The sequence below is a fragment of the Schistocerca cancellata genome, chromosome 10, assembly GCF_023864275.1.
Source record: "Schistocerca cancellata isolate TAMUIC-IGC-003103 chromosome 10, iqSchCanc2.1, whole genome shotgun sequence".
Taxonomy (NCBI): Eukaryota; Metazoa; Arthropoda; class Insecta; order Orthoptera; family Acrididae; genus Schistocerca; species Schistocerca cancellata.
Genome location: NC_064635.1, coordinates 67,358,416 through 67,382,206, shown reverse-complemented (window position 1 = coordinate 67,382,206; position 23,791 = coordinate 67,358,416). Strand labels below are relative to the sequence as shown.

The 23,791-nt window shown below is 44.0% G+C and overlaps 1 protein-coding gene across 3 annotated transcripts in view; it reads left to right on the top strand.

The window, feature by feature from the left end:
• LOC126106703 (eukaryotic translation initiation factor 5) overlaps positions 1–23,791 on the top strand; it is a 108,152-nt gene that overhangs the window by 67,116 nt on the left and 17,245 nt on the right. For all 3 annotated transcript variants that reach the window (XM_049913082.1, XM_049913083.1, XM_049913084.1), the window contains exons 5-7: positions 2,125–2,409; positions 4,437–4,597; positions 11,508–11,801. In XM_049913082.1, the coding sequence (XP_049769039.1) occupies positions 2,125–2,409; positions 4,437–4,597; positions 11,508–11,801 (740 nt within the window). The remainder of the gene's footprint in view (positions 1–2,124; positions 2,410–4,436; positions 4,598–11,507; positions 11,802–23,791) is intronic.

Sequence of the window (23,791 nt, the reverse complement as noted above, 5' to 3'; positions counted from 1 at the left end):
GGGAACCTGTAGTAAGAAGTCACCTGCGCCTGCTGTTGCACATTTCATGGGCATGGCCTCTCTGGTGATGGCAATGCTAGTTTTCTCATTTAAAAAGGAAGGAGCACTGGTTAAGCCATCACGAACCATTCTGACACATTTATGCAATATTTCCTCTGTGTAGTAATGTTGCACATTAACTGCAAACTTTAATAACAAGAAGTAAACTATATTTTAAGCCAGAATAAAACTAGCATGTAAACAGTGTAAATTCCAAAAAATGTCAGGAAGACTGGTGTGAACTTCACCAAAATTTACACGACTTGGCAGTGGTATAAAACCTGCAGGCTATATATAGGATGTGTGCTGTAGCTGTCATGCAACAGTTAGACTACCATATCCACTGCCTTGGTAATACTGTTAAATTGTGAAGTTTATAACTACTGTCATTCTGTAGCTACAGCAGATAAAACTGAAATATGTAGATGAGCAGTGACTTTCTCTCTTCATAGTCGTAAATACTTCTGATATTGCCTTTCTCAGATAGTACTAAACAATTGTAGAACATAATAAGATATCAGATTTGCGTACCAGTAGAATATGGGCCCCATTTTCAATACACATAGTTGTTTTCTGGTGCCTTATATTGTTGCATAGTGTTCTAGGTGGTTTAGAACATGGTACTTCTGCAAACTCTTTTCAGGACTTCTTTATCCATATGCAAATTGCCCAGGAAATATTTATTATTTCACTTCAGTGTGTGCAAAGGTTATATAAGAAGACCTAGTTTATTTGCATTCAAGAATATAATGTCACAAATTGCCAAAAACTAGGGGATAAACTTTGGATTCCTGCACTATGGGATCGAACAAATGACTCTCTCCAGAGGTATTGAATTAATGATCATGGAACATTATCAGTGTTGGTTAGGAACATAATTCTTCATACAAAATTCCATCAAAATCCATGGTCATGCAGAACCTCTAGATCACTTGGCACGGAATGATGCACAATTGATTTGCCTCAATGGGCAGTGAATCCACAACCTTCAGTTTCGGTGCACATTTACGTTAGACTTCAAGAGGGAATCTGAAATAATTGAGCATGGAGGACATATGGATAGGTGGTGCTAGGTTGAAGTATGTTGGTTGGGAAGCATGCCGAGACAGTCTATGCATTTGTGATAAACACTATGTCCAGTTACTGCTGTGATTTACACAACTGCCTAGTAAGCAGGAGATCATGGGTTCGAGTCCTGTTCTGGCACACATTCTCATTCGTTGCTGTTAGTTGGCAAAATCCCAAGAAAGGTGATGTCGTTAGTTCCTTTACTTTCTTTCCTCTCCCCCCACCCCTCTGCGTAAGTTTACAGCGTAACTGGTTGACCAACAACCCTAGTAAGAGGAGAACTATTTGTGCATCTTCAGTGAGTGGAAGAGGAATATAAGGGGTGAACATTTGGGGGCAGTTGCATCACTATCTGCAGATACGGGTCTCAATACCCAGCTTTGGAGTGTTGTGTGTTATTTTGAGGACATTGGACTAGATGTCTTTCAGTTTTAGAAAACTCCTCATGTTTGGATCCTTAGTTTTATCGAGCTGTGTGAGAACCCCAAAAATGATTCCCCTTCTTGCCTATAAGCAATTGATGTGGCACTTTTGAAGGGATGGCATGGGAGGGAAGTCCCCTACTATGTACCTAGTTTGAGTTACATGCCTTTGTAACCATTCTGGTTAGAGACTCAGTGCCTCACAGAATAGGTCAGTGCTCTCAGAAGCAAGTCCCTTCTTCTCCTAAGGACCTAAGCAGACCATTTTACTTGAAGTATATTTTATATAAAAATTGTCAATCACTATGTGTACATATACTTTCAGCTTCTACATGAATTTTTAGGAATATTAAATTTGAGCACTCTCTCTGCACCATTTACATATTGTCTAAGAGCTCCGAACACAAAAGTATGTTAGTTATTTTATGTTCTGTTTTAAAATGTCAATGTTATTTTGCCATTTGCTATAGTAGACTATAATCTTGTTTTGCTTCGTTAACTTATTTTCTGTACATTTTTATTTATTTGTGGACAAAAATGACAATGCTGGTATCTTCTAACAGATTTAATTTTACCCTTCATTGTTTTGTTGCAGATCCAACAAAGTACTTTGGCTGTGAGTTGGGTGCCCAGACACAGTTCGATTTCAAAAATGACCGTTTCATTGTGAACGGGTCACACGATGCAGCAAAACTGCAAGACTTGTTGGATGGCTTTATCCGCAAGTTTGTGCTGTGTCCCAGTTGTGAGAACCCTGAAACAATCCTGTCAGTAAGCCAGAAGAAGGGCCTGATAAGTCAGTCGTGCAAGGCCTGCGGTTTCCATGGGCCCTTGGAGTTCAACCACAAGCTGAACACGTTCATTCTGAAGAATCCTCCGAGTGAGTAAACAGCTGTGCACAGTGCTAGTAGTCCTGCAGTTGCTTAATATTTAGTTTTTAAGTAGTTTCCTCCCTCATCTTGTCACCTTGCACTACATATCCTTCTTGTTTATTATTGAGGCTTGCTTGTTCAGAAAGGCAGAAAAAGTCTGAACACATTGCTGCCAATGTTCTTTTGTGTTCTTAAAATACTTGCACAACATACTTCAGTGTCTAACCTACTTTCAGAAGTCATTTTTTAGTACCACTTTCATGGCAATTTCTGTTGAAAATGACTCACTTCATAGCTGGTTAAGCTATTTTATTTTGTGGTTATTTTATTGCAATAAATTTTCTTCTTAAACTTATTCAGATATTTATCAATTCTAGTTACCTAAAAATCTAAGACAGGCCTGTTCACTAATCTGCTCTCATGATCTGGCTCTTACTTACAACATAAGTGACCAACTGGCTGGCTTACTGTGACACATAGGTGTATTGTGGGGGGAAGAGGATCTGAAGAAGATAGCTTCACAACAAATCTCGTTTCTATGGCAAATTTATGATCTAAGACTGTTGTATTAATGAGAAGTAACAGTGAAATGGAACATTCCTTTCAATATTTTGATGAAGGGACGAAAACAGGGCAGCTGAGTATGAACGGGATATTTCTTGAGACTGGTGGAGCTTTCTGATAAATGCCATCTTAGGGTGAAATTTAAAATGACAAACGTTCTTGATTGCTACTCACTAATGCTGTCTGATACTATTTCTTGAGCATTGTTAATTTGAAGATAAGTTTTATAAGTAAGTGTGTCAGTGAGCGGCTGTGGATGGATTTCACTATCTTTGCTGCAGAAAAAGTTGCTTGAGCTCAGTTTCCAGTGTCAACAGCAACAGAAAATCAGTGAAGCTGCACATTTTGCAAATTGAAATGAAATACGGTAATGTGCTTAAACTGCAGAACCATTTGTTTAGTTCCTCCTCAAAACAAAAATGTATTTTCATAATGAAAACACTAGGGAAAAATTACTGATGTTTATTCCTCTGCTTCTATATAATGCGTCTCTGCTACTTGCTCTTTGCCTTGAATTGTCCACAATCTTTTGCATGGAAGGTACTGTACTGTAATGTATTGTACTGTAATATACTGTACTGTACTGTACTGTAATGTAATCGTAAAGTGAATTTTTGCCTTGAAGTTCCTAACCTGGTCACCAAGCTAAGTTTCAGAGATTAAAGAAGTAAGTTACTATGCGCTTAAAGCACTGTGCTCAGAGTGTGTATGTTCACATGTGAGGCTATGCTGAACTAAGTTTTCATTCTTTTGAAGGAAGCACATTGGCTGCATTGCCCTGCACTGTGTAATGGTCTGACACTCCATTTTACCACGAGCACACACTCCCCACATAGCCAGCGAGCATGAGCACTCTTGCTCGCCTACATACATCTGGAACAGACTTGTTCTAATGTATGTGTCAACAGAACTTAATTAATTATCTCGTACAAGTACATTGGAAACTCAAAGTTGGAGTATCAATGATATTAGAAAAAGGGTAGATTGCTACCTGCCATGAAGATGCAATGTCGAGTTTTACAGACACACACACACACACACACACACACACACACACACACACACACACACACCTGTCTAAATATTGTGCACAAAAATGAAAGTCAGCTGATTTTTGGATGCCAAAAACTGACATTGTCTGAGGTTTCCTTAAAGTCGGCATAAACTTGTAAAGATGATTAACTGTATGCTTTTGACATAAGTTATATATAAGCAATTTTAGTGCCAAGCCAATCAGGTGCAACATTAACAGAATACTTTATTGGTGCGTTGGTAATGGTTTGTCAGTGATAGTGTAACCTTCCTATTTTGATCTTATGGTATTTCTTGCAAATGTTCAATGATTATAATACATATCTGACTCTGTGAAGACACCTTCTATAAGGCAGACTATGAGGCACGGTTTCATATGATTAAACTAGTGACAAATAGTTAAAGTTGTATATTTGCACATTATTCACTAACTTTGCAGACCTGAACCCTGCTGCGCAAGGCTCATCACTTACAGAAGGCAAACGAGGAAAACGTGGTAAGAAGGGTGCTACAAATGGTGAGACAAATGGTGAGAACCGTTTGTCTGATGATGGTGGAGACCTGCCTCTGGAAGCACCAGAAAAGCATGCCCAAGAAAACGTGAGTCTATAACTGTTGATGAGGCAAAGCATTCATGTTTTCCTCTAAATTAATATCCTTGGGTAGGTTAAAAATGACATTGTAACAAACATTCTGTTGATGTTACATTTGTAAAATCATATTGTGAGCAAATTTGAAAGTGTTGTTATTTTTGCAAGGAAAACTTAAAATTCATCAAACTAAAATACATAAAATATTTCCTCATATTACTATCTTGGCTTTGTTTGCATGGAGAAAAGTAACAGTGATCAAAATGCAGGTGCTTGCAGTGGCTGATTGACCTTATTCTAATTTGGATAATCAGAGATACATCCCTCCCCCCAGGGGGTCCACAACTCTTCTGTGGATACGAGCACGGGACCCCGAGCTAATGTGGCCTTCCTTCCTTTCCGGGCTGCATACCTTCCCTTTCCGCATCCTTCCCCATCCCCCATCTTCGCCCCTCCTCCCCTCACCTCACCTCACCTCTGGCTCTTTCCTTCCCTTCCCTTTCTCCCCATCTGGGAGTATGGTTTGTGCCTACGTCCGGAGACGGACGCTCGAAAATGTAACGCATTCTTCGCCTTCTTTGCTTGTCTCTCTTCTTCCTTCCTTTGTCCTTCTCTTTTCCTTACCTCTTCTCTTTACCCTTTTCTCCGCTGCGGCGTTTAAGACCTCTCTTCTTTCCTTTCCTTTCCTTTCCTTTCTCTTTCTTCTTCCCTGTGCGTGTCTGAAGGCCTACCCACGCATTTTTGTGCGTAGCTGGTGACGGGGTAACGCATAATTCCTGCCCCGGGTAGACAGGTAGGACTCCTACGTACCCTCTGGTAGCAGCCAGGCCCAAGGAGGGGTGATTACCCGAGCTGATACCTTCCGAAAGTGCCGATTGGTCCCTTCGTCCGTTTGTTGGGAGGTGTGACCTGAGGTGTGAACAATCACCTAAGGTGGGAGTGCCCTCAGAGAGGGCCCCCACAAGGGAGGAGCGCGCCATCGGAGACGCCGGTAATCATGGGGGATTCTTCTGCAATGGTTTCCTCACCTTCCACTATGTCTGCTCACAAGCATAAGTATACAGAGTCTCAGCCACAGACGGTTCTTCCATCGTTGCCACAGTTCCTTGTTGTTTCTCGGTCTGACGAAGGTCACGACTTCTCCACGGTCAACCCTTTCATTATTCAGAAAGGTGTCGACGCAATTGCAGGTCCTGTAAAGTCTTGTTCCAGATTACGGAATGGCACCTTGTTGTTAGAAACAGTCAGTGCCCTCCAGGCACAAAAATTGATGCGTACTTAACTGCTCCACACCTTCCCTGTCCGGGTTGAAGCGCGCCGTACTCTAAATTCCTCGCGTGGAGTCGTTTATACACGCTCCCTCAATGGATTCTCTGACAAAGAAATGCAGCACTACCTGTCTGACCAGGGCGTAACGGCTGTTCATAGAGTTATGAAAAGGGTTGACACGAACATCATTCCAACCCGCACTGTATTCTTGACATTTGACATAGTTCAACTTCCATCGAAAATCAAAGCAGGCTAGGAGATAATTTCCGTTCGCCCTTACGTCCCAAACCCTACGCGTTGCTATTGGTGTCAGCGGTTCAATCACACCAGCCAGTCCTGTTCCAATCCGGCCAAATGTGTTACCTGTGGCAAGGATGCCCATGAGGGTGCTTGTCCACCTCCATCCCCTCGCTGCATCAACTGTATGGGTGACCACGCTGCTTCCTCTAGAGATTGCCCCGTTTTTAAGGACGAAAAGCTCATCCAGGAAATCAGAGTGAAGGAAAAGGTGTCGACCTTTGCTGCTCGAAAATTATTCGCCAGTCGACAGCCCACCGTGCCTCAGACAGGAAACTACAGCACTGTCCTTGCTTCTTCTCGGCCAACAAAGGAGGCGGCCAGGCAGACTTGCGACCTCACCTTTAGTGCCACGGTCGTCAGATCGGCCAGCGCAAAGATCGCTCGTTCAACCTCACCACTTTTGCCTGCCCACTCTATGGCTCACCCTTCATCGGCTTCTGCTAAATCTCGAGCCCAAAAGTCAGACACCAAGACTTCGAAAAAGGAGCATACTCGTGAAGATTTTTTACGTACCCCAACTTCACAACCATTGGTTCCTCCTTCATCTAACCATCATAATTCCAAGAAGGCTACAAAGAAACCCAGTTCATCTCCTTCTCCGCCAAGGCGTGTCCCATCTACAGCACCACCTGGCGGAAATCGCCCTCGGCCGTCTTCTGTGTCGCCGAGGCGCACTGCTGGCGGCCGATCAACCGGCCGATAGCTGGTGGCAGGAGCTGCTCCTGAACAACCTATGGATCAGGATCTTCTGCCTTCGGCTGAATGCCATTCCATGCTGTCGGTCGCAAGCTCTGAGCAGTCGTTGAGTTGACAGCAACCTTGGTCACATTCCTCCATTTTCTGTTCACCCTATGTCCATTATCCACTGGAATATCCGCGGCTTTCGAGCCAATCGGGATGAATTGTCGATCCTCTTATGATCCTACTCGCCGGTCATCTTCTGTCTTCAGGAAACAAAGCTGCGTCCTCATGACCGCTTTGTTCTCCCTCATTTTCAGTCCGACCGATATGATCTCCCCTCTGTTGAAGGCACTCCAGCCCATGGAGGACTCATGATTCTTCTCCATGATACTCTCCATTATCACCCAATCCCCTTAAACACTTCCTTCCAAGCTGTTGCCGTCCGTCTTTCCCTTTCTGGATACACGTTCTCTCTTTGTACTGTATACATTCCATCGTCCACACCAATGGCACGAGCTGATCTCCTTCATCTTCTTGGTCAGCTTCCACCCCCCTATTTGCTGGTTGGGGACTTAAATGCCCACCACCCGCTTTGGGGATCTCCACATCCTTGTCCACGTGGCTCACTATTGCTAGACGTCTTCCACCAAGTGGATCTAGTTTGCCTCAACACTGGGGTCCCTACATTTTTGTCTGCCTCCACGACAAATTTATCTCATTTGGACCTTGCGGTCGGTACTGTTCCGCTAGCTCGGTGCTTCGAATGGTTCGCCCTTGATGATACACACTCGAGTGACCACTTTCCATGTGTCCTCAGACTGCAGCCTCAACTGCCATATATGCGCCCAAGACGCTGGAAGTTTGCCCAGGCCGACTGGACACTTTTTTCGTCTCTAGCGACATTCGATGACCGTCACTTTCCCAGCGTCTACGATGAGGTCACACACATTACCGACGTTATTCTTACAGCTGCGGAACGTTCAATACCACGCACCTCCGAATTGCCCCGGCGCCCCCCAATTCCTTGGTGGAACGAGGCATGCCGTGACGCAATACGTGAGCGGCGACGTGCTCTCCGCATTTTCCGCCACCATCCTACTTTGGCCAACTGTGTCTGCTATAAGCAGTTCCTAGCGCGATGCCATCGTGTCATCCGCGATAGCAAGAAGGCAAGCTGGAAATTCTTTATTAGTTCATTTAACACTTTCACTCCCTCCTCGGAAGTTTGGAGTCGGCTTCGATGGCTCTCAGGTGCCCTACTTTCTCCCCGGTCTCTGGGCTCACTGTCGCGCATGATACATTAGTGGACCCTGTCGCAATTTCCAACTCATTGGGTCAGCATTTTGCTGAGATTTCGAGCTCTTCAAATTACCCGCCAGCGTTTCTCCCGAAGAAACGTGCAGCGGAAGTGCGACCTCTTGCTTTCTCCTCTCAAAATCGCGAAGGCTACAATACTGTTTTCTCCATGCGGGAACTCCAACATGCACTCTCTTCTTCTCACTCCTCCGCCCCAGGACCGGATGGTATCCACATCCAAATGTTGCTGCAATTATCAACCCATAGTCTGCATTACCTCCTTCGCCTTAATAATCGCATTTGGGCCGACAGTACTTTTCCCAGACGATGGCGGGAAGCTATCGTCGTTCCTGTTCCGAAACCTGGAAAGGACAAACATCTCCCCTCTAGTTATCGCCCCATTTCTCTCACGAGTAGTGTCTGTAAGGTTTTGGAGCGTATGGTGAATTACCGTTTAGCTTGGTGATTGGAATCCCGCAGTCTTTTAACACCTGCCCAATGCGGATTCCGAAAGCATCGTTCTGCAGTTGACCATCTTGTTGCTCTCTCCACTTATATCATGAATAATTTTCTCCGGAAACACCAAACAGTAGCAATATTTTTTGATCTGGAGAGAGCATACGATACCTGTTGGAGGACAGGTATCCTCCGCATACTGTTCTCTTGGGGCTTTAGAGGTCGGCTGCCCCTTTTTCTTCGCGAATTTATGGCAGAGCGCACATTTAGGGTGCGGGTGAACACTACTCTCTCCCGTACTTTCTCCCAAGAAAACGGGGTACCCCAGGGCTCCGTGCTGAGTGTTGTACTGTTTGCCATTGCCATCAATCCAATTGTGCATTGTCTCCTTCCTGATGTCTCGGGCTCCCTCTTTGTGGACGATTTTGCGATCTACTACAGCTCTCAACGGACCAGCCTTTTTGAACGACGTCTTCAAGGATGTCTCGATCGCCTCCACTCTTGGAGCATCGACACCGGCTTCAGTTTTTCTCCCAGTAAGACCATTTGTGTTAATTTTTGGCGACGTAAGGAGTTTCTTCCACCCTCCTTACATCTAGGACCTGTCAACCTTCAGTTTTCAGACGTCGCTAAATTCTTGGGTCTTATGTTTGACAGAAAACTATGCTGGTCCTCCCACATTTTGTATCTTTCGGCTCGCTGTCTGCGATCCCTCAACACCCTCCGTGTCCTGAATGGTACCTCCTGGGGAGCGGACCGAGTGGTCCTTCTCCGCCTCTATCGCGCCTTAGTGCGCTCGAAATTGGACTATGGAAGCATAGTCTACTCCTCTGCTCGGCCATCTATTCTTCGGCGTCTCGACTCTATCCACCACCGTGGATTGCGTTTAGTGTCTGGAGCTTTTTACACCAGCCCTGTGGAAAGCCTTTATGCTGAGACTGCTGAACCTCCGCTGTCCAATCGGCGAGCAGTCCTTCTGAGCCGTTATGCCAGCCATCTGTCTTCCATGCCTGCTAATCCAGCCCATGACATATTTTTCGACACCTCCTTTGATGTAGGGTATGCAGGCCGCCCCTCCTCCCTACTACCGCCGGGAGTCCGCTTCCGTCAACTGCTCCATTCTCTTTCCTTCCGCTTTCCTAAAACCTTCTTGACAACTTGGGGTACAGCACCGCCTTGGCTCCGTCCCCGGATCTGCCTGCTCCGCGACCTTTGTCGATTTCCCAAGGATGGTACCCCTTCACTTGTTTATCGTCGGGCATTTGCTGCTCTATGTGCACAAATGATGGACGCCACATTTATTTACACCGACGGCTCGAAAACATAGTTAGGTGTAGGGAGTGCCTCTGTTGTTGGAGACACCCCAAATCACTTTCGGTTTCCCGACCAGTGTTCAGTTTATACTGCGGAGCTTTACGCTGTACTCCAGGCTGTCCACTACATCCGCCGCCATCAGCGGATACAGTACGTTATCTGCTCCGATTCTCTCAGCTCTCTCCTCAGTCTCCAAGCTCTTTACCCTGTGCACCCTCTGGTCCACCGGATTCAGGACTGTCTGCACTTGCTCCACCTGGGGGCGTCTCGGTGGCGTTCCTCTGGCTCCCGGGACACGTTGGTATCTGCGGAAATGAGGCAGCCGATATAGCAGCCAAGGCTGCAGTCTTTCTTCTTCGGCCAGCTATTCAATCGCTTCCCTTCGCCGATCTACGGAGCGTTTTATGTCGTCGTGTTGTTCTTTTATGGCACGCGCATTGGTCGACACTTCCCCAAAATAAATTGCAGGCATCTTTTAAGCGGTGATCCTCCTCCACTCTGTCCCCACTGCTCTCAGCTGTGGACGGTAAAACACCTTTTAATTGAGTGCCCCTATTTTAATCCGTTACGCGCCCGTCTACAGCTGTCGCCTGATATATCGTCAAATTTAGCAGATGACACGTGCTCGGCCGATCGCGTTCTAGAGTTCATTCGTGCCAGTGAAATGACGTCAGTCATTTGAAGTTTGTTTTTTTTGGGACAACCAACCCCCTTCTGCAGTGGATTTTTAAGCCTTCCTTCTGCTTTTAGATTCTCCAATTTTGTGACTTTCATTCCCATTGCTGCTGGTTTCCGTTTTCGGTTTTTTACTGCTTCCTAAGTCACAGACCGGGCGCTAATGACCATAGCAGTTTTGCGCCCTAAAACCAAAACAAAAAAAGAGATACATCCCTGAAAGAAAGCAGTGTCTATTTAGCATGTTAGTGGGTGACACATAAATTACATAAAATGTTGGAAAGGTTATTCCTCAGATTGTGCTCAACTAAATTATATTAGGCTTCTGAGAGGCCACCTTGTCCCCTAGCTTGGATATCCGTTGGAGCTTTCACCTTCATAAATATCAGGGAAATTTCAACTTATATTAACAGCAGATTGTGTTAGCAGTATGCACTTTGGAACAGTTAAAACACTTGCCCTTATGATGGAGCTTGCATGCTGGAAGTTTTCCTTCCTTGTGGTAGTTTTAACGTGCACACATTTCATTGGGCAAATTTGACAGATGAGAATACATTAGGTGCTGCTGGTGTTATATTTTCAGGCACCTTCAATTTTTTTCTTGGAAAGGGAACTCTGCACTGTTGCAAATTTAAAGTGACTAGAAGCTGGTGGTAACTTCGTGGACAGCAAAGCAATAATCTTAAATTCATTGCTTGATTTATAAAATTGGCAACTGCAAGTGACACTAATTATAGCCATGTGATTATCACTTGCTTGATATGGGATTTTTTTAACTTGTGCTAAGTCTGATAGTGTGAGCATTGCTCATTCCACATGTGTGCGGCTTGAGTAAAACTAGAATCTAAAGAGTTTAGCACATACATAGTGTGAGTGACAGTACAGAGTAATACCAGTTGGAGGTGCCAAAATCTTTTATTGTTTTCCAGGAAGAGGAAGAAGACAACGAGCACTGGGCAGTGGACGTTTCAGAAGAGGCAGTTAGGGCACGCATGCAAGACCTTACAGACGGTGCCAAAGGACTCACCGTGAGTGATGACCTGGAGAAGACTGAGAAGCAGCGGATGGACTTGCTGTACGAGATGGTGAAACGCAAGCGTGATGCCGGGACACTGGATGGAGCGGACAAGGAAATTGTCGTAGAGGCTGACAGGTTGGAGATTCGGTCCAAGGCACCACTGGTCTTGGCAGAGCTTCTGTTCAACCAGAACATGCCACAGCAGGTAAGCTTCTTCATGGAGGATGTTGGCAATAGGAATTGGACATCACCTCTCTCTCTCTCTCTCTCTCTCTCTCTCTCTCTCTCTCTCTTTTTGTGTGTGTGTGTGTGTGTGTGTGTGTGTGTGTGTGTGTGTGTGTGTGTGTGTTTTTCAGAGCCAGAATAGCTTCTTTGTAAGTTTTCGTATCATGTCAAAACTATCTTCAGTGGACTGGTGGTCAATGTTGGGGTGACTGATTGTCAGTGACTGTGAAACGGTCAAGTGCCATAGAACCAGCTTCAGAATATGATATTCACCCTATAAACTGAGGCTCTTATAGTCATCTTTGTCTGAGCTATCTAAAAAAAGTGTAGGAACTAAACCACTTTTGTGCCCCCTATTGACTGCTTTGGTGTCTGAAATAACCATGACATGCCTCCAGGCATTGTATTCATTAATAAGGGCCTGCAACCGGGTATGCATGACCTCAGATCATCCGGTTGCAAAGATCAAAATTCAGAGAGGCAGAGTTCTTGGAGAGTTCCTCAGACTAGCTGATATTCTGTATTCTCAGTACTGAGAGACTACTTCTGTGTTCTGGATCACTTTACGCCAAGTCCCAGATTGTTAAGATGTAGGCACATCTAATAGCAAAGTTTTTAAGAAATTGTTTTCTTCTTGACAAGACACTTTTGACACAAACTTGGCTGCAGATTTTATAGGTTGATACTTTAAATTCGTAAGACAGTTTTCAGCAATATCGTGATCAATGCTGCTGCCACTAGCATCGTCTACTTCAGTGCTACTATTACTGAACTCTTGGCTTGTTGATTGATCTGATGAGCATCTTAGACATTTTGATGGATGGATCTCCCACTTGGCCTCCTGTTTGATTTCTTCAAAGTTCTTTGTCTTCTCTGCAAAGCCAGTTTCCATCCTGTTTTATAATATTGAAAATATGTTAAGATTTTTTAAGCATTTTATTTCCCAACTTTCTACAATTTTGGAACACTTGAGAGTTGTCAACCTTAGCATAAATTTGCTGTGTAGAAATAACAAGAATTCCTTAAGTTCTGGAAAAAGCTGAGCTTCCTTTTTCTATGTTCTTTATATGGTCAGCTCACTCTTGTAAGAAACTTCCTGGCAGATTAAAACTGTGTGCCCGACCGAGACTCGAACTCGGGACCTTTGCCTTTCGCGGGCAAGTGCTCTAGTTGGTAGAGCACTTGCCCGCGAAAGGCAAAGGTCCCGAGTTCGCGTCTCGGTTGGGCACACAGTTTTAATCTGCCAGGAAGTTTCATATCAGCGCACACTCCGCTGCAGAGTGAAAATCTCATTCTGGTCACTCTTGTAAGTTTATCATATAACTCAATGTATGCCAGCAGTCTGCCTGTTCAAAGGAGGTATTTTGCACAGAATCTCATTTATGTCTTTCATTTCTGCTGTGCTGTCCATATCGTTTCAGCCATTTCTGCCGATTTGGATCCTTCACTTTTAAATGACGTGTAAATCTGAAAATAAAATGAATGCTATTAGAAGTGAACATTAAGGAATCACTGTGCTAAGCAAATGGATTGTTTGCTTTTCCCATAGCATATGCGTGAAATTGTATTGGGTGCAGGAGGTTTTTACATGACCAGACCAAAATAATACCAAAACAGTAACATAAAGGCAAGAGTTAATCAAATGCAACACCAGGAAAGTTAATAGTTTGAAAAAAATTAAAAAGTAAAAACCATACTGGGCACCACACAGAGTATACCATGCATGTGTTGAGGCTTGAGATTATGGAAAATGGGAATTTCCATGGTTTGGTGTGTTGTTAACATTGAAGATCAGAGTGCAAAAAGTAAGAAGATACAAAATAAAGATTTGCAACAAGATAGCAGATCAGGAAATGAATGTGATAATGGTGGTGATTACAAACTGAAAGAAAATTCTTCACCATAATTTGTCAAAACACACTGAATGATGTGACTCGTGATTTGAGCACGACATAAAATGTCACTAAATGGTGTATGTGGAGTATTGTTTTCTCAGGTACCTAGAGAAATGGAATTGATAAAATTCTTTAAAGACCAATATGAGGTTTTGAACTACTTTCAAAACCAATTAGGATCTAAGGAGGTTGTTCGTACACACGACAAATTGTAGCCTGAGAAGTGTAATATTCTATAGTAAGAATTTGCTTGGCTCAATACCTGTTATCCATTCACTGAATCATAAGCAGATACATGAAACCTCAAAACTGTGTTGGAAAAATTATGTATGATAAAATTCTTAGACAATATGTGGCATGAAGGTAAGAAATCGTCAGGATGTTTCGTAGCCAAAGTTTTTAGAAATAAATCATTTCATTGATTGAAGGTGAAATCTCGTACAGACATTAAATGTAAATGAACATGCTTTATTAGCAGTTCTGTTTATCCAAAAAAAAATTGTCTAAAACTTAAACTACTAATTATTATGTAAGAGGATGTATGAAGGAGCAAGTCATAATTCATAAGTTTTGTTATTTGTCAGAGGTATTCTGCATGGGATCTGTGCCATCCCAAGAGCGTTAAAAGATGCACTTGGCATCACGACATGCAAAGTAATTGGAGAGGGCATATAATCTTCTGCATGAACCATGGGGTTAAGAATACCAATGACCAGAAGATTGTAATAATGTACATACTGATTAATGCTCGGTGTAGTTTTTTATTTTAGGGGGGGGGGATTTGATTTCATTAAGAGTTGTACAGAGATAATTAATATTAATTGAATGTAGTAATTAAAGGCACAATAAAAGCTTTCCTATAAATCAGAGTTGTTGAGTCCTGGTTTCGATAGAAGTAGTTCTTCTACAGCCATAAGGATTATTATCAAAGAGTCGGGGTTTCAGTACTTCTCTTCGTTGAAGACCAGCAATGAGGTAATAAAGATGTTCACTGAATCCTCTCGGTGGAGATTGGAAAGTAGTTGGCATTTTGCTTGGCCAACAATCCAGCTACAAAACATAGTTTAATTTGTGAGTGGGACAGCGTAACGAAATACAGGTATTCGAAGTTAACTAGGTGGTCTGAAAGATGAACCCTCTGAATTCATTCACAGGATGTAATAAATGAACAGATTGTTCAACCAAGCAAGATACTCCTACTATTCTTGACATAAAGCTTTCATTGATGAAACAGTTCACTAAAACACTTCCAAAAGGTGGTGATCGCTTTCTGTACATGGTAACAAGATTTCGAAAAGTATATTATTATAAACTTAATGAAAGCATCTTCGAAGGGCCACAGACCAGAAATTTAATGAAAGGCAGTTTGAAAGTACAAAGAATTCAGTAAAAAAAGGGATTGGGTTTTGTTTAAAGAAGTTATGGCCAAGTTTTTGGACATCAAACATCCAAATTATAAAGTCTCAGTTAAAAGAATACTGCAGTGTTTAATGGAATTAGTATGTAACATGCATCTGAAGCTTCATTTTCTAGGTCCACATTTTCTTCCTGCAAACCTTCTTGATGTCTGTGAGCAACCAAAGTTCCATAATAACGTAAAGGAGAGGGCAGAGAGATACCAGAGAAGGTAGAATGCAAACTTGTTTGACTACTTATTTATGCTTGAGAGATGGCACTAGTTATGCTTGAGAGATGGCACTGGTGAAGGAGAAAATAAAAGTAGTTCTGCCCCATGTCAGAAAGAACTTCACGTAAAGTCCCCAAAAGGAAATTAAATTACCATACATGTTTAGTATTAATTATTAGCATTTTTAAGTGAACACTTACCACTCTAAATTCTAATGCAGTCTATAGTGATTCTATACAAGGTTACACTATAAATAATTGCTTTTTAATGCAATTTAAGAAAATCCTTGGTAGCAAAAGTGATTTATACAAAACGAGACAGATTTTCAAATCAAAATTAAAAATACTTTCACCTTATATCCACATAATCCTCTGCAAGCCACGTAATGATGTATGCCGAGGATTAACTGAGCCTCCCAACCCTGTTCCACTTGTGAATAGTGCGTGGGAAGAATGATCGTCGGGAAGCGTCTGCATTGGCTCTAATTTCTCAAATTTTCTTCTCGTGGTCAATACGCTTTGTTCTTGGACTTTTCCCGGAAAGTGATCTTCTGAAATTTCAGTGGTAAATATCTCAATGATGCACAATGCCTTTCTTGTAACATCTGCTAATAGACTTTGTTGAACATCCCCGTAACAATCCCATGATGAAACGATCCACTCTTTGTAGGATCTTCTCTCTTGTTTATCAGTCTGGTATCTGCTTTTCCCACTACTTGTTTTATGTGGTCATTCCACTTAAGGTCGCTCTGGATAGTTACTCCAGAATATTATTTTACAACAGATACCATTTCCAGCAGGTTGTCATTGATAGTGTAGCTACACAGTAATGGATTTATTTCCTTATGTGTGTGCAACGTGTTACATTTATTTATGTTCAGCATCAACTGCCAGAGCTTGTATCATTCGTCAGTTCTGTGGAGGTTATTCTGCAAAATGTTACTGTCTTCTGGCATTGCCATTTTATTACAGACAACCACATCAGCAAAAAGCCTTAGGGAGCATCCGACGCTTTCTACAGTAATGCTCCTGTCACACTTAATAGGGGTATAATCTTTACATCTGTAGATCTTATTCCATTAAGAGCTACATTTGTAGATCTTATTCCATTAAGAGCGACCTGTTGAGTTTTGCATGCAAGGAAGTCGTGAATCTAGTTGCAAATCTGCTGTAGTACTTCATAAGCTCATATTTTTTCCACTAAATGGCAGTGCAAGACTGTTTCGAATGCCTTCCTAAATTCTAGTAACACAGCATCAACAAGAATGCTCTTGTTGACAGTGCTGTGGATCTTATGGAGGAGCAGAGTTTTGCATAATCCATGTTGACTTTTATAGAGATGATTTTCCTTCCCCAAGGTCATACGTTTTGAACATAAAACATGTTCCACAATGCAACAGATCAATGTCAACAACATAGGTCTAAAAGTGTGTGCATTTGTTCATGGCCCTTCTTAAATTGGAGAGGACTTGCACTTCCTTACAGTAACTAGGTACCCATTGTTGCTCAAGCTGATCAATGATAAATTATTGATAGAAGGGGTCTTCCATGGTGAAGACCGAATTAAGTATTTTGGCCTTATCTCTGTTATCTTCTGTTTCAGTGAGTGAGTGAGTGAGTGAGTGAGTGAGTGAGTGAATAGGTGAATTGGTCCCACTTACCAATTTTACATACAACCAGAACCTCTTAGGGTTTTCACTCAGATCAGTTGACAGAGTTTTACTTCTAAAGTCATTGAACGTTTCTATGCTTCTCTCAATACTCCTTTTGCTTCATTCAGCTTTTATCTGTCAGCTAGGTTTTTACTAGTCTTCTGTATGTTCAGAATAAGGTGTTACGGGATGGGAAAGACTCACCACTGTTTAATAGCCGTGTTAGAAAACAGCTGTGTACGCAAACAGAACTTTGTCAGCAGAAAGTTTTAGTTGTTTACATAAGAGTTTCCTAACATGGCTAGTAAACAGTGGCAAGTCTTTCCCATCCCTTAACACCTTATTCAGAACATACTTGTCTAGGGCTTATTGCACAATTCCTCTGAATTTTTTCCATTAGTTTTCCACATCTTCGCCCTCATCACCAAATATTTGATGCTGACTGTAAGATAATCTGAAATTTGTATCTTGTCAACCCTGCTAAGCAAAAATATCTTCCTACCCTTAACATTGTCAGACCCCTTGTCATAGATGCTAACACAGTCTTCTAATCACTGGTACTTTATCAATGTTAGCTGACTACATACATTCAGGTCTGTTGCCCGTCTTAAGATATAACCCTCAAGAGTTGGTTTTCTTATTATCTGCCCAAAATAATTTTTGGACAACACATCCAGAACACTGTCTCGTGAATCCCTATCTTTGGCACCAGTTTAGATAGCTTTGCTGTAAAATAAGGTTTCAACAGTGTAGTTGTGTGACAAATGAAAAATGTTCCTAGAACAAATGGACAAGTCAAGGAAAATTCTGATTCTGCTTGAGCCCATCGTATTAATAAATTGTAATATGATGATGATGATGATGATGATGATGAAAAAAATCTAATCACATAGAGATATTGGAGTCTTGAAATTTCTGTCGATCCGGCCCCCCACCCTGCGGGTCAAAGATATTCCTGCCTGTCTCACACCTTTCGGCCTTTATGTGATGGCCTGTAGGTTTTGACCTCCATTCTTCAAAGTTTTCCCAAAGATCGAGCCAATTGGGGAAGGGCGCCTTCCATGGTGCATCGTGTCCTTCGTGCATTGAGACTTTTGCCCACTTCCTCGTCGTGGCATTGCAGTCCCACTCGTACTCCATCTCTTGGGTGGAGACACCTCCATGGGTGTGTTTTCCTCCATCCACTATGCAGTGTTTTCTGTGACAATGATGACCATGGACTTCTTTGCACCTCATAGCCAGGCTGTTGCGGTGGGGCTGCTGTTGGTTGTAGCCCCCTGACTAAATAGGGATCGCTTTGCTGATGCCTGCACCGTTAACTCCCCAAGTATGCCAAGGAATAAATGCCCATCTCCCTGGGGCATTGGGACTCCTGGCAGTGTCCATCCTGCCAGGTGGCCCTTGCTGATCGTGGGTGACACCCGTGGGAAGGTCACCTGGTCGGAGTGGGTGGCATGAGGGCGGATGACATGCCATGAAGTGTAGTACATCATCTCTTGCTGGTGGTCAACCACCAGCAGTATCTAAACGGTCAGTCTACTTCATTGCTAAGAAATATGATCCCAAATTGTTCATCTCCCTCGCCACACCATCAGAGGAAGGCCAGGCTAAGCATGGCAACCAAGCTTATTCACCCCGGTGCCTCGTATGTACAAGAGCTGATGGGGATTCCTTAGTTTTGATGAAGCCTCAGTTTTTTGTAGAGCATTTAGAGGACAAGTTGGGAGAGGTGGAGGGCTTGTCCAAAATGCGGTCAAAGTCAGTCTTGACAAAAACAGCATCCTATGCCCAGTCACAGGTATTACTAGCTTGTGACAAGTTGGGGATGTATGTTAACATCATGCCCCATAAGCACTTAAATATGGTCCAGGGTATTACATTCTGCAGGGACCTTCTTTTGCAGTCTGTTGATGATCTGCACACCTGTCTAGAGTAGCGAGGTGTTCATTTCATTTATCCGGTGTGTCCACAGGGCTCAGAGGGCTATTAGGTTGCCACTGGTGCCTTCATCTTGGCCTTAGAGGGTGACACATTACTGAGAAAGTCCCTATCTGTGTCAACTGTGGAGAGCATCATTCGTCTTGCTTGCCAGACTGCAGGATCTTACAGAGAGAGTAGAAAATCATGGAGTAAAAGACCCTGGACGGACTGACATATACTGAGGCTAAGCAAAAATATGAGGGGCTACGTCCTGTGCATATGACATCCACTTAACGCTTACAGCTCTCAGCTGTCATACCCCACATCTTCTTCGGATCCTCTAGCTAGGAAGGGGTCCATTGGGTCACTCCCTTCCCACGTAACTACCAGTAGCAAAGTGGACACCTGCCAGTGGCTGAATCAACCACAGGTAGCTGGTCGTAAGGCTTCAGTCTTCCTCAGTCCCTGAGACACTCAGTGAAGCCCTCCCAGCCAGAACAGCCAGAGGTGAAGCAAGAGAAAACCAAAAAGATGACCACCCACACCAAAACCCAGATATTGCGGTGGCACTCATACCACTGCTACCTACAAGCTCTGTGTCTGAGGATGAAGTGGAGATTCTGGTGTAAGCAGCCTCATAGTGTTTCGTGCCTTTACAGTCTCAAGAATGTCATCATACAGTGGAATTGTGGCGGATTTTCCCACCACCTGGCTGAGCTACAGAAACTGTTTAGCTTAACACCTGCTTTCTGCATCACTATCCAGATAACCTGGTTCCTGACAATGCGGTTCCCTGCCTTCCACGGCTATAGGGGTTATTAAAAGAACCATACCGGATATAATAGTGTCAAGTGGAGTTTGTGTCTGTCCAGAACTCAGTATGCAGTGAACCTGTGGCCCTTCACATCCCTTCTGAAGCTGGGGCTGTCAGGATAAGGATGACACAGGAAATAACTGTCTGCAACATATATCTTCCTCCAGATATTGCAGTACCCCTGAACGCATTGGCTGCACTAATTGATCAACTTCCTATCTCCTTCCTACTTTTTGGTGATATTAATGCTCATAACCCCTTGTGAGGTGGCACCATGCTTATTGGCTGAGGCAGAGATGTCGAAACTTTACTGTCTCAAACTGGGATTTTCACTCTGCAGCAACGTGTGCACTGATATGAAACTTCCTGGCAGATTGAAACTGTGCATCTGATCGAGACCCAAACTCTGGACCATTGCCTGAAGTTTGGAAGGTAGGAGACGAGGTACTAGCAGATGTAAAGCTGTTAGGAAGGGATGTGAGTCGTTCTTGGGTAGCTTAGATGGTAGAGCACTTGCCTGCAGAAAGGCAATGGTCCCGAGTTAGTCTAAATCCGGCACACAGTTTTAATCAGACAGTAAGTTTCTTCACTGTGTCAATTCGACCTCTGCCTGTTAAATACTGCTCCTCCCACCCCCCCCCCCCCCCCACCCACACACACACACACACACACACACACACACACACTTCATTGTGGCTCAAGGCACTTACTCGGCCATTGATTTATCCCTTTGCAGCCCAGGACTTCTCACATGTCCTCTGGAGAGCACATGACAACCTGTGCGGTAGTGACTACTTCCCCATCTTCCTGTCGCTCCCCGTGTGTCATGCCCATAGATGCTTACCCAGATGGGCTTTCAACAAGGCACTGGGACGCTTTCATCTCTGCTGTCACCATTGAATCTCCCCTCCATAGTGCCATTGATGTTGTGGTTGAGCAGGGCATTAAAACGATCATTCTTGCGGTGGAAAACACGATCCATCATTCTTTCAGAAGTCACTGAGGCCATTAAAGAGCTTTGGCGAGCTCTTCAGCGACATAAGCAGCACCCTTCTGTAGAACATCTAATAGCCTTATAAACAGCTCCATACCACATGTTCACCAGCTTATAAAAAGACAGAAACAGTAGTGTTGGTCAAGATAAGTCACAACCATTGGGTGCTATACGTCACCTTCCCAAGTTTGGATGAAGATAGGATGTGTTTTTGGGTACCTGACCCCAACAAGTGTCCCTGGCGTTAACATCAGTGATGCGTTATCAAACGCGATTGCCGAGCACTTCTGACACAGAGGCGCGAGCTATCCGAGCATAGTGCTCAGCGAACTATCCCCCTAGCCTTTCGCACCCGCAAATGGCGAATGGAATGTAAAGTAAAGTAAAGAAGTCCTCTTGTTCACTACACACCACAGTAAACCCTACGACACCCCATTTCCCATTTACAGAGTGAACTCCTCGGTACCCTTGCACATTGCCCCAACACAGCTCCTGGGCTAGATCGGATCCACAGTCTGATGGTTAAACGTCTCTCATATGACTACAAGGGACATCCCCTAGTCATCTTCAGTCGTATCTGGTACAATAGCGTCTTTCAATCACAATGGCGAGAGAGCACAATCATTCCAGTGCTCAAACGCAGTAAAAACTTGATGTGAATAGCTATCGGCCCATCAGCCTCAGCAATGTTCTTCGTAAGCCGCTTGAACATATGATGTCAGCAGTTGGGTTGGGTGCTGGAGTCACGTGGCCTATTGCCTCCTTGCCACAGGGGTTTCCCCAAAGGTCGCTCTACCACTGAAAATCTTGTTTCCCTTGGGTCTGCCATCCGAACAGCCTTTCCCGGACGCTAACACCTGGTTGCCATTATTTTTTATTTACAAAAAGCATATGACATGACCTGGCATTGTCATATCCTTGCCACATTATACGAGTGGGTTCTCAGAGGCCCACTTTAGATTTTTATCCAAAATTTCCTGTTGCTTTGTAGTTTCCGTTTCCAAGTTGGTGCCTCCCATAGTTCCTCCCCATATCCAGGGGTCCCGCAGGGCTTTATATTGAGTGTAGCTCTATATTTAGTGGCCATTAACGGTCTAGCAGTAGCTGTAAGGTTGCCCATCTCACCTTCTTTGTATGCGGCCGACTTCTGTATGTCATACTGCTCCATCAGTACGGGTGTTGCTGAGTAGTGCCTACAGGGGAGCCATCCATAAGGGCCAGTAATGGGCTTCAGCCCACAGTTTCCAGTTTTTAGCCACAGTCATGTGTCGTGCACTTCTGTCTGTGTTGTACCATTCATCTGGAACCAGAACTTTACCTTAATGATGAGCCATTCACTGTAGTGGCGACATATCAATTCTTAGGACTGGTTTTGGACACCCGATTGACGTGGCTTCCTCACCTTCGTGAGCTGAAGTGGAATTGCTGGCAGCACCTGAATGCCCTCCGCTACCTGAGCAACACACTGGGGTGCAGATCGCTCTACACTGCTGCAGCTCTACAGAGCCCTTGTTCAATCCTGCCTTAACTTTAGGGTGTGGTGTATGGTTTGGTGGCACCTTCAGTGTTGCATTTACTCAACCCAGTACACCACTGTGGTGTTTGACTAGCGACTGGAGCTTTTAGGAAAAGTCTGGTGACCAGTGTCCTGGTGGAGGCCAGAGTCCCTCCATTGAAAGTTAAGCGTGCACAATTTCTCGCCAGTTACATTGCACACATCGTAGTTTTCCTTTCCCCACCCACGGCACTTCATCTCCTGCATTGGTGGCACAGGTCAGGGCTTACAATTGCAGTTCACGTCCGATCCCTTCTATCCGAACTGGAGTCCTTGCCTTTACCACCTATATTTAAGGTCCATTCATGTACGCCTCCATCGTGTACACCTAGGCCAAGGCTTCTCCTGGACCTTTCACATGGCCCTAAGGATTCAGTTAACCCCACAGATCTTCACTGCCACTTCCTCTCGATTCTTAAAATGTCCTGCAGCCATTAAGTGGTTTACACAGACGGCTTGATGGCCGATGGTCAAGTCGGCTTCGCGTATGCCCATGGAGGACATACTGAACAGCATTCCTTGCCTGATGGCTGCAGTGTTTTCACTGCAGAGCTGGTGGCTATATCTCGTGCTCTTGAGCACATCTGCTCATGCCCTGGGAGTTGTTTCCTCTGTGTACTGACTCCTTCAGCAGCGTACAAGCTATCGACTAGTGCTACCCTCATAATCCTTTGGTAGTGACCATACAAGAGTCCATCTATGCCCTGGAATGGTCCAGTTTTCCAGTGGTGTTTGTCTGGACCCTAGGTCACGTTGGAATCCTGGGCGATGAACTCGCCGACAGGCTACATGGAAACCACTTCTGGAGATTGGCGCATCTGAAACTGACCTGCGTTCAGTATTAAGCCGCAAGGTTTTTTGGGTTTGGGAGATGGGATGGCATAACATCAGTATGCAAACTAAACTGCGTGCCATTAAGGAGACTACGAATGTGTGGAAGTCCTCCATGCGGGCCTCTTGCAGGGACTCCGTGGTTCTCTGCCAGTTCCGCATTGGCCACACTTGGGCGACACTAGGCTATGTCCTGCACTGTAAAGACCCACCTCAGTGTCTGTGTGGTGCCTGGTTGACAGTGGCCTACATTCTGGTGCACTGTCCCACTTAGATTGCCCTGCGATCAAATCTTGGGTTACCGTACTCGTTGCCGCTAATTTTATCTGAAAACACTTTGTCGGCTAATATAGTTTTATGTTCTATCATTTGATCTAAATTTTAGCATGTGTCCTTTGTCCGTGTGTGTCCTCCACCCTAATGCGTTTAGGGTGGAGGCTTTAATGTGTTGCTGAGTGGCTGGCTTCTCCTTTTTATCCTCGTGGTCAGCCAGCCGTGGTAACCTTTCTTGTTTTAAGATCCTCTACCTGTTTCTTGCATTTCTGTGTTTTCTTATTCCATTTTGTCTAAGTGTTTGTTGCCCCTCCATTATTGTTGTGGTTTTTCCTTTCATTCCATTTTGTGTTGTCAGTCTCGTTGGTTTATTCTCACCCTTATGGCATTTTCTTCGGAACAAGGGACCG